The sequence below is a fragment of the Rhododendron vialii genome, chromosome 4a (genome assembly GCF_030253575.1).
Source record: "Rhododendron vialii isolate Sample 1 chromosome 4a, ASM3025357v1".
Classification (NCBI taxonomy): Eukaryota; Viridiplantae; Streptophyta; class Magnoliopsida; order Ericales; family Ericaceae; genus Rhododendron; species Rhododendron vialii.
The window spans coordinates 33,078,887-33,089,503 of NC_080560.1; the positions used below are offsets into that span (position 1 = coordinate 33,078,887).

Below are 10,617 nucleotides of genomic sequence, written 5' to 3' on the forward strand. Positions count from 1 at the left end.
TTGTTATGTCTATTTAGCGCGTTACTTGGGATTTGATACTTGTTACTTATGTTTTAGAACTCATGGAGCCGATGAATAATATTTGGAGCTAAAGTGCCAATTTGAATTTTATTTTGTGTCAAGCAAAGCTGGCGTCGATGAAATTAATGAAGAGATCGATAAAATAAAGAGAGAAGCATTGGATCAATTTCCTGCTAGTCTTTGCATGTGGGTGTGGCTGGCGGCTGGAAATTATCATGGGCCATATATTTATATTAACTAGGTCCTCCTTCGTGCAAGGCACAAAAATCATGCCCATTGAAGAGGACGTATTTTGTTTTAGGGCAGATATTAAATTTTTTTTTTTTTTTATGGTTAGGTGAAATGTACGAATGGTGGTAGAATAGTAATGAAGGTACAGTATATTGCTTAACCAAGGGAGCATGGAGTTTAAGTAATTTACATCTACATTATGTATTGCACAAACTATTTACAGATGGAGGAAGTAGTTAATTGTAGCAAAGTTAACAGCAGTTACGGCTCAAGATAGCAGGAGATAGTGGGTCATTTGTTGACTCTCTCCAATCAGCCACACAGATCTTTGTAGGGTCAGTTCACACGCCAGCTCCCATTGCAGACAGAACTTTCAAGCCCCAACACCACATGCTGCAAGAAGTGCCACTTATTACACATTAAGAATCAAGAAATCATAAATCGAAAAGTAAAACTTGTATCATATTCACAAGATATCTGAACTCCTGATAAGACAACTTGCAAGTAGCACAAAATATTTTTCTACTCAAAGCTAATCATTCATAAGTTCCAACTCATAAATTCTCAAAATGCATCATTTAAGGTACAAATTACAAGGAAATACATCTGTTAGTGCAATAATTTTTGAAACTCTGTCCATTAGCCTATGCTTTTTTGCTCAAGTAAGTAAACATGGCAATTTGGAAACAACTATACATGTGTTTATCACACACTTGCATGAATGCAAGCACGAAAGCATACACACCCATCTCACTTGAACAACCAATTATGACCCTAAACTTCTGAACGCAACTGAAACAGTAAAAAAGGTTGAGCGGAGTACTCATTTTTGGTAAGCATTCAAGGATAAGAACACTTACTGCGAACAGATACAGTGTTCTATCTTCGTGTCTATTTTATCAATGCAGTCCAAGACAAAATCAGGGAGGCAAGAAAGAATTTCTTTTTCAGAGGATGCATCATATCATAGCACGTTTGCCTCGATAAGGCATTCTGGGAATACTGATAAGAATGCTTCTTTAAGCAATGGGGTTTTGGGACATTGATATTTTCTCGTCATAACAGCGTGCCTATTTAGTGATGACAGATCACAGAGAAGTCTTAGAAACGAATCTAACATATGAAAAATTAAAAGCGAGTGTTATATGCACAACAAATATTAGGAATTGTCTCTGATGCACACTGTTCGATGTCAGTGGCTTCTGAACTTATTACAAGTTCATATTGTTTGAGCAAGTGAATGGACTAACAAATAAGGGCAATCCTTGCACTTTTAGCACTCATGGCTTGAACCCATATGGATTCAAGTTGCAGAAGTTTGGAAACCTAACTGAATAGTCCATTATAAATAGTTTATCTTTCCACTTCAGCTTGCACTAATCAAAAAACTGTTTTTACAATTTCTTGCCACAGATTGTTCATATATGGAAGTACACTATTTCGATCACAAGACCTAAAAAATGGTGGCCAAAAAGGTTCTCTGTCTTCCTGAAAAAGAAACAGAATCACAAAATCACAGGTATACCAATCAATACTTTTGCTTTAATCTGTACATATATTCCTTAGCTGAAAACTTGAACAATGGGCACGACTCACCTCATCGACAATACCAGTAGGAAATTTCCACACACCTGTGCCTGTGAATGTGCCACTATTTTCCTGGACTACCAGAACCTAACAAACCCAAAAAATCGTAACTTCAGAGGGTGAACTTATTTACTGATGTTTTGTGTAAGATATATGAAAAAGGGATCATGAATATATGCATCTCTGCAGAAGTACCTCCCCCATGTCATTCATCACAAAAGCACCAATACCAACTCGATGCGACGCATTTGCTGGAAGAGTATCAAAAGTTTCAGCAATCCATTTCGCAAGCATCAAGTATGATGGCTTTGCATAATGATACCTAAACCCTTGCTGACAAATCAGCACAGAAGGAAAAATAAATTGTCTTTTTAAAATTTCAACCAAATGTAGAAAGAGTAAAACATCAAAGTTAGTTTCTCAGGCCGAGAGGCCTTTGGCCCAACGGCATCAGGAGTGCACTTAAGCGCCAAGAGAAAAGAGGTCAGGAATTTAACTTCTCTTTCAAGGTGCTAAGCTAACTATTATAACAATACTAATTTTGGCTGATGAAAAAAAAGAGAGAAGTGTTTCTCGAAAGACGGTGAAAATTGCGGGTACAAAGTCAATCCTATGGTTCCTACTTCCTACCTTAACTGCAGCTTCAACAAGATTTACACTTTCTATTGCCTGTTTAATTCAGATGCTCTTCTTTCCTTGCAAAATTCACAGAATCCTTATTCGAACTTGATAGGAATCAGCACATGGTTAGAGCTAGAAGGCCTACTCAAAATTGTTTTTGTTTCTTGTTTTCTATTTTTGTTTTAAGAAAATCAGCAGATAGAAAACAAATACATTCTTTTAATTCAACTGCTGATCTTTTAGTATGAAACAATAGAATGTTCTTGTAAAAAAAAGAGAAAAAGATTTAAGGACAAAGAAACCCTCTAAATCCACAGTGCTATTGAAAATCTAAGCAGAGAAGCAAAGGCCTTAGAATCCATGGATTGCTTCAAATCCACCATGACTCCTCAATAGGTATAACCCAAAACCAATGAATCAGAACTAACATTTTGTAATCTAGAACTGGCATAGTTAAAATGCAAGAAATCACGAAACCCCCACATCCTATGAACCTAGGTTCGCCATTGCGACAGCGACAAAAACCAACATGCAACACGAACGACAGAGGCTCTGAGGAAAATGGACAAGAAGTGGGAAAAACTTCGAGAGTACATAAGCTTATTCGGCCATAAATACGGTGTTAGGAAGCAGAAGCTCCTATTAAGCATTTCTTAGCTGGCGTATTCTCAGAATATTTATTTCAAGAATCAATATTGTAAGAGTGCACTGTGATTTTTGGTCCTTTTCCATTCCCCATTATTAGATCAGCTAGGGATTTTGAAGAGATAAAAAAGTAAAAGCTCCCAATTTTGAGAGTAAGACCTTATCTATATTACCAATAAAGATATACTTGAGAGTTGAGATAGTTCTAGGAGAACCAACAAGAGTGTAGAGATGAATACCTTGTAACCAGAAAGCTCAGAGCATGCCCTTCGGAACACTAAAATTTTATCTGCCAAAAACAGTCTTTGTATCTGGTCCATGAACACAGAACACATTAAGAAGCTTCAATTTTAAACAATTGGATTAAAGTCAACTCAAAGCCATGCAGCAAAAACTTCCATCAACCACTTAACTCCCGTCGTGTTTTCTAAGTGTTGCAATTAGCTCCTTGTGTTGCATTCTCTTTTCAGAAATATAGGAGTCTACAAGTGTCCCAGCATCAACCTGGATAGCTTCACAGAACAACCAATCAGAACAAGAAAATTCATTGCGTTGCTGACTTGACTGTAAGGCAAACAACATAAACTAAGGGATAAGGATTTTAATTCAGATATTCAAATGAAAAGAAAATTGCAACTCTGGAAGTGCTAGCGTAAAAAAGTGCCCACACAATCATACTAATCCATAGCTTCCCTTAGAACTTTCAGAAAAGATTTTGAGCATCCACAAGATGAGTGAAGTGCAAAGGAAAAAAGATAAGAGGGGGAAAATGTTTTCATTCATTCTTCTTTGTAAATCTAATTAGCCTGTAGCACTTAAACTGCTACATTACGAATCTCAATTGCCATCAATGTTTCTCCCACATTTTGCGCTCTTAATCTAGAGTCCCTCAGTTGCACGAAGAAGGAGCGGGTGCGGAGGTGGAAGAGGGGGCAGGAGCGTGGGAGCAAGGGAATACAGAAGCTCCGAAGCTTGGGAGCATGACATATAGGAAAAGTCTTCAATACACACCCCTTTAAGGTGTATACCATATGCACCTATTGTATGATTCATATTGTGCCACCTTATAAAAAATTATTTGTAGAACCGGTCATTTATAACATTTTATTTCGTATCATAACTTTTATACTAAAAATTCGTAACTTTTCATCAATATAATTCATATCTTTCTAGGAATAGATTCATAACATTTTAGAAATCATAACTTTTTGGTGTGTTTCAATGAGGGTGCATATGATACACACTCAAATAAGGGGTGTGTATTGTAGCACTTCCCTAACATATAATATATTTTGAAAAAAATGTAGCATAAAGTATTCACTTAAAAATTACAATCATTTTAGGAACTAAAAATATGGGCAAAGTCCTCCATAAGTGTAAAAAATGGGCAAGTGTTACAATATAATATGATTGTTTTTTCAAGATATCATGACTTGGGCTAGATATATAAGTTCATCAAAGACCAATTGATAAACCAAAGTGATAAATCCCTGTTTTTCTATACAAAGATTATACAAAAGCTCCTATCTTTGTAAGGAGCGAGCTCCCATCTCAATGGGAGCGGGCTCCCGTCAAGCTCCTTAGTTGGGAGCGCAAAAGCAAGCTCCCAAGGGGGGAGCGGCACCACTTTAGGAGCTCCCTGTAACTAAGATCTAAACCCCTCACTCTAAGATAAATCGTATTGATACTGACCTCTTAACCAGTTTTTCCATTGATTTAGTCCAGATTTCCTAAGATACCAGCATCGGGCAACACTTATAAATTTGGAAGCTAATAGACATATTAAATGGACAGTACACAAAAAGCAAAGTATCATATATAGCAATAGTTGTATGACTTCAATTAGTAGGAAGACAGGTAAAGTATGATTTATATAAATTACAAGAATGATAAGGCAGTAACGATTTAACATTTACCTACAGTATTAGAGCAGTGACCAATTGTGCACAAGAGCTTCTAACCACATAATCAAATCACCTGTCGAAGACCATCTTAAATTATCACCAAAGTCTAGCATATATTTATAATCATTTTCAAAGTTGCTATAAGCTTTATATTCCAAGTCACCAGTGGCACAATGGACTGCCGTCTGCCACAGATGCAATTACCCTTCAACCTTGAATAGGGACAAATTAATAAAACCCTCCATGTGGGGGGCTATCATGGTTGGCATGAATCCAGCGGCTAAATGGAACATGAACAACCCTGGCACTGTTTGAAGAAAATGCAGAATTAACATCATGAAATTTCAATAATTTCCACATCAATAGAATAAACTTACGAGGGAAGGAAATTCTTACTGGAATTGTGTGTACACACAAGGTTACAACATAAACCATACGTCCAAACAGCCAAACATGCAATCTGGCCATGAAAACCAAGCTTGAGTAAACTACCTAGCAAAACAATACCCAATATGCACAGTAAACCAGATTGCACAGGACTATTTTTCACCACACACACAAGGATTGAGTGCTATCACAATCTAACCAAGGCACATCGCGAATGAAAGTCAAATATGTTTTGACTCCAATTGAAGCGTAAATAAGAGAACCAACTGTATCACAAATCATACAAATGCAATTAAAACAGCAAACAAAAATAGAACCAAAACAGACAAGGTATAGGAAAGCAATCAAAGATAGACCTATGAGCTTCCACTCATGTCCATAGCCATTCTTAGATCCCATTTTCTAATTATGTATAGAAAAATTAGTGTGCTCCTTAACTGGCTGTCAAAGAAGGCCCGATTGAGTCATTGACAACACACGACAGGAAGAAAATTTATTAGCTTTAAGCTTCAAAAGACACCCCTAATCTCTATCAATACCGCAATAAATACAAAAGTTTAGTATTTAAGCGCATCCAAAGATTAAGATCCCTCCAGCTGGATGGTCTAAGTCTAACACAAAATACTACAGATCTCTTCTCACTCTTGATTGTTAACTTGTGTTTTCTCGAGTTATATTTCTCTCCGATATTTGAACGAACAAACTTAAATGGCCAAAAACTACACACAGACAACCCAGTTCAGCCATCGCAACAGCAGAACATGTAATATGCGTGACGAACAAACGAAGAACTCAAAACTCAAAACAATAACCCCCAAACATCTCATACAAAAGAACCCGATGCGGGCGGCCACGACCCCAGTAGAGCAGTACGGAAACTACAAAACAATGGATCATGTAACTAAGCGAAGCGGAAACACACAACAAATCGAAAAGGAGAGTCGATCATAAGCGTTATCTCTTCAAAGCCACCAACAGAGCAGAATATGCAGAACACCAAAAACAGAGACCAAATCACTCCTTAGGGTCCATGCCAACCGGAAAAAATCCAAGTGAAGAGAAAACAAAGAAAATATACAAATCGTAAATAACAGATCTGTGCAAATTGAACAAGCAATTCGTTGAAATTTGCAAAAACTTAGTGTAACAAAATCACCTGTCCTGTGCCTTCTTCATTGCCGTCCTCTTTGCCCTTTTCGTTATCTTCATCGTCATCATCGGGCGTCGTGGCTGCCTCCATCGTCCCACCCCGCTCTCTCTCTAAAACGCCGTTCTCTGTAATTATGTAAAAGGGGAGTTAAAAAAAGTGGTAGGTGGGAGAAGCCAGTAAAATCAACGGACAGAATCCATCACGACTCTCGCGGGAGAACCGGATGACGGCAGGTGTACCGAAGGACAGGTGGAATTGAAATTACCAGAATACCCACGCACAAGAACACGGCCGTGAAGACGCGAGGGACCTAATTGGAAAAATTGGCCGAAATTGGGACACCGAAAACCTCCCCCTTATTATTCACGGTAGGAGATAGGAGATATAAAAGAATTAAAGATGGAGTTTAGTGAAGTGGGGCCCCTTAATTGTTATTTGGGGAAAATCTCAGGTGATTACAACTGGAGTGGTCCACTACATATAAAGGAAAAAAAAAGGTTTCAAGGCATCACTTTTTTTTCGGTCCGCACAACAGAGAACGGAGGCAGCAATCAGAAGCTTTGATCGGGCAATACCATAGAAAACGAGGAACAAGGCTGTCGTTCTTTAGGTTCAAATATTGTTTAGTTTCTTTCGAGTTTTTCTTTGCTTCAAGTTATTTAAAGTCTTGTTCAACTATTTGCACTCCGGTAACTCGTATTGATTTTCGCTTTTTATCAAAGTTGTTCGTTGGTTCTTGTTTAACTTAAATCATGTGTTTATTTTATATCCTGAGCAATAGAAGCATGTTTCAAATTAGAATTTCTTTCAATTTTTGCATGATAATGAGTGATTAGTCGTCGGGGTAGGATCGCAGGGTGATTAGCACACCGTAGCGGGTTCGGATGCGTTTTGCTCCTATTTCGAAATAAAAAATGTAAGAAAAATAATTTTAGATTGGTAAAATACTTCCCGTAGACGAATCTGGGCATTGTCAGATCCCATGTGAATGGGGAAATAGGGGTCCAAAACTCATTCTCCGCTGCGCATGGATAAACGGCGACCATAAAGGTTTGCATCTTATGGGGTATCTTTTTCAGTCTAAAATCAAACGTTTTAAAGAACACCGATGGAGCAAATGAGTTCGGGCCAGTTGAGAGTGCTCTGAACCCTACGACTATACGTTTCTTTTAATTATTTAAAAAGTACAATTAATTTCTAGGTTTTAGATAATCTCAATCGAAATGACAATGGGTGGCTACCTAAGAGCTCATTAAATTAGTATCAACCCGAATTTTTAGTCAGCACACATTACTGTCTCTGTGGATTCGACTCCGGACTTACCGGATATTATGCTACGTCAGTCTCCGCCCTACGCTTGAGGCAACCCATTAATTTAGAATTAGGAAATCGTCAAGCAATGAACATGGAGGATCTGATTGTACGATTGAGGATTGAGAAAGATAATTTGAATTCAAACAAGAGGGTTGTGAATCAGTTTGAGGCTAAGGTGAACTTGGTGGATCATGGAAACAAGGCTAGCAGCAGCAAGAGTCAGAACAAGAAAAGGAAGAAACCTGGCAAAGGTTTTGACCTAGGCCCAAAAGTGGGCATTGCTAAGAAGCCCAAGTTTGAATGCAAATGCTTTGTAGAGAGCCCGGATATTTTAATTATTGAAATATGCTTATTAAATGCCTAATTGAGAAAATGGGATTTATTTGGTGGTTATTGAAATTGAGAATTGAAGTGAAAGAATTGAAGCTTGAAGGAGTGTGCATGTGATATAAAGATATAGGGGTATTTATAGTGGGTGTATGTGTTGTAAGAGATCATTTTTCATCTCTCCATCTCTCTCTACCTTCCCTCTATCTCTCTAGCCGATTCTCTCTCTCTCTCTCTCTGATTCAAAACTCCACTCTATCTCTCAAGAAACTCAGGAATTGACCTCCCTCTGGCCTTCAAATTACGTTCTTGAGCTTGGAAATTCTTGGGTTAAGCTTGGAGCGAAGTTTTGAAGTTCTTAGAGGCTAGGGCTTGTTCAAATCACTTGGATCTTGGTTATCGTCGCGAGGTAGGGACTTTTTTGCCTCTTTTATGTATTTTATGTTGGTTAGGTGTGAAAATCGAGTTTTGATCATTCCCTTTTATCTCTTTGAAAGCTGTCAAAAATCTACAGAAATCGCCCAAAAACGCGTAGGGATCGATCTCTGGTGATGGAGGGATCGATCCCCCTCTCCTCTGGATAGCCATTTTGTTGTTTTGCACTCTTTCTCCTCTGGCTCCTAAACCCTTTCAGACACTTCCAAACCCATTTCTAGCATGTTAATTGACTTCGTATGAATTATTGATTGTATTTTTGTCCCGTTGGTCTTCCATTAGTAAGGAACGAACTAGGGTTTACCTGGTTAAAATGCATCTTGTTGATTGGTTGAATACTTGTGAACGTTTATGGCGCATTCGTGACTATGTTGGTATGTTGTATGATGTCTTTTACATGAATGTGATCATGGGGGAGTCTTGGCTTGTATATAGAGTGAGAAAGTAGTTATTTGGGTCGGAAATTGGCTTAGGGGGTGTTCTGGATTCTAAAAGAAAGAACTTTTAGAAAAAAAGGTAATTTCAAACTTAAAAATCATGTGTTTACTCAAATAACTTTCCTACCAATATGGATCTTATTTGATAGATCTCATTGAGATCCTTTAAACGGTGCAAAAAAAATTTAAAAATTATTTTTCATTTTCATTATATTTGAGCTTGAAACTATCTTCTTTTTTTAAAAAGAAAGTAGAACGGCACCTTAGGGAGTCTCGTAACGCAATGGGTGATAATATGGAGACTTAAGTGAGTCTTGTAACACAAGGGGTAGTAATACGGTGATCTAAGTTGTTAGGGCTCTCCATAACGTAAGGGGTGGCAACACGGTAACCCTCGTGGTGTTATACTGTGTAAGGTCCATATTTTGGCAAATCCCATGACAAAAATCCCATTTGATTTGTATCCCGTTTAATTAAGTTGTATCTTATTTTCTAGAGCATCTGTTTTATGGAAAGGATATCAATTGTATTATATAATTGATAGGGAGAATGTGTCTACGGAATTAGTTTGGAAGGAAATCATTTGGCTTAGAGGATTTCGTGCATGTGCTGTATTAGAAAAAGGAGATGTAGAAATCATGGGTGACAAAAAGGAATTAGTTTGGAAGGAAATCATTTGGCTTAGAGGATTTCGTGCATGTGCTGTATTAGAAAAAGGAGATGCAGAAATCAAGGCGTGGCAAAAAGGAAGTGATTGTCTGGCAATATGGAATGATGCAGCAACGTTACGAGCAGCAACGTTCCAAAGGTTTCCCTCAGATTCTATTTATATGCGGCTTGGCTGGCTTTTCAAAGCTTACGAAAGATTGCAGAGCTATTCATCTTTGTCTTTAATACCGAGTAATATCTAATGGTGAATGGTTCTTATCTCTTGGAGTTACACATGATTCGATGATCATGAACCTTCCTACATAAACTTCAAGTGTCCCTTTTCAACCATTGTTCCTACTACTTGAAACTTTCTTCCAGTGGATTCTGGAAGTATATTGGAGGACTTGTGGATTCAAGGCGTGCGGCAATCAACCACTCGGTGCGGTGTACGTGGATTCGACAAATCGATCTTTCGTTAGTTGGTGAGGATTCACGATTGTTTAATTAAGATCGTTTGTAACTGCACAATGATTACTTTAAGTGGTTCGATTTCCTCCTGTGGTTTTTACCTTTTTTAAGGGGTTTTCCACGTATATTCTTGTGTTCACCTGTTATTGCCTTTCATTCCTTTATTATGTTGCTTTTGAGTATTTGATAGCGAAAAAGGAATTTCATACTGTAACACAAGGGGTGAAAATACAGACGGTGTAGATTGGTGATACCGAGTCATGTCGAGACTATTAGAGTAGTGAATATCTTGTGAGTTAGGTGGCATATTGCAATAATGGCATGTCTTAGAACTATTGTAATGAGCGTTGGCATACCTATGAGTTGATTGCTACCTATTGAATGAACTATAATTCTTGTTTTCATCCTTTTGCACTTATCATCATATTTGCACATAGAC

The 10,617-nt window shown here is 37.8% G+C and overlaps 1 protein-coding gene across 7 annotated transcripts; it reads right to left on the bottom strand.

The window, feature by feature from the left end:
* Positions 1–378: 378 nt before the first annotated feature.
* On the bottom strand, positions 379–6,689 carry LOC131322056 (nudix hydrolase 2-like). Of its 7 annotated transcripts, none has more exons than XR_009198680.1 (8): positions 6,553–6,670; positions 5,406–5,469; positions 5,173–5,316; positions 5,022–5,082; positions 3,519–3,609; positions 3,345–3,416; positions 2,035–2,172; positions 379–1,926 (listed from the first exon to the last, which is right to left on the bottom strand). XR_009198680.1 is itself a non-coding variant. In XM_058353158.1 (8 exons), the coding sequence occupies exons 5-8, from the start codon at positions 3,438–3,440 to the stop codon at positions 589–591; spliced, it is 369 nt and encodes a 122-aa protein (XP_058209141.1). In that variant the 5' UTR covers positions 3,441–3,617; positions 5,022–5,082; positions 5,173–5,316; positions 5,406–5,501; positions 6,553–6,689; the 3' UTR covers positions 379–588. The 7 variants fall into 7 exon arrangements, 5 of the variants coding, with proteins under 5 accessions (XP_058209141.1, XP_058209143.1, XP_058209140.1 ...); XM_058353158.1 differs by having other exon boundaries at positions 379–645; positions 1,849–1,926; positions 3,345–3,617; positions 5,406–5,501; positions 6,553–6,689; XM_058353160.1 differs by having other exon boundaries at positions 379–645; positions 1,849–1,926; positions 3,345–3,609; positions 6,553–6,678.
* Positions 6,690–10,617: the final 3,928 nt, after the last annotated feature.

What these genes read in the sequence shown, in the direction of transcription:
- LOC131322056 (XM_058353155.1), bottom strand. Translation starts at nt 3,440, where the DNA reads ATGTGTTCTGTGTTCATGGACCAGATACAAAGACTGTTTTTGGCAGAT. An exon ending in TGATGAATGACATGGGGGAG is followed by an intron (nt 1,927 to 2,034) that starts GTACTTCTGCAG and finishes TGGGTTTGTTAG; the next exon opens with GTTCTGGTAGTCCAGGAAAA. An exon ending in CTACTGGTATTGTCGATGAG is followed by an intron (nt 1,741 to 1,848) that starts GTGAGTCGTGCC and finishes TTTCTTTTTCAG; the next exon opens with GAAGACAGAGAACCTTTTTG.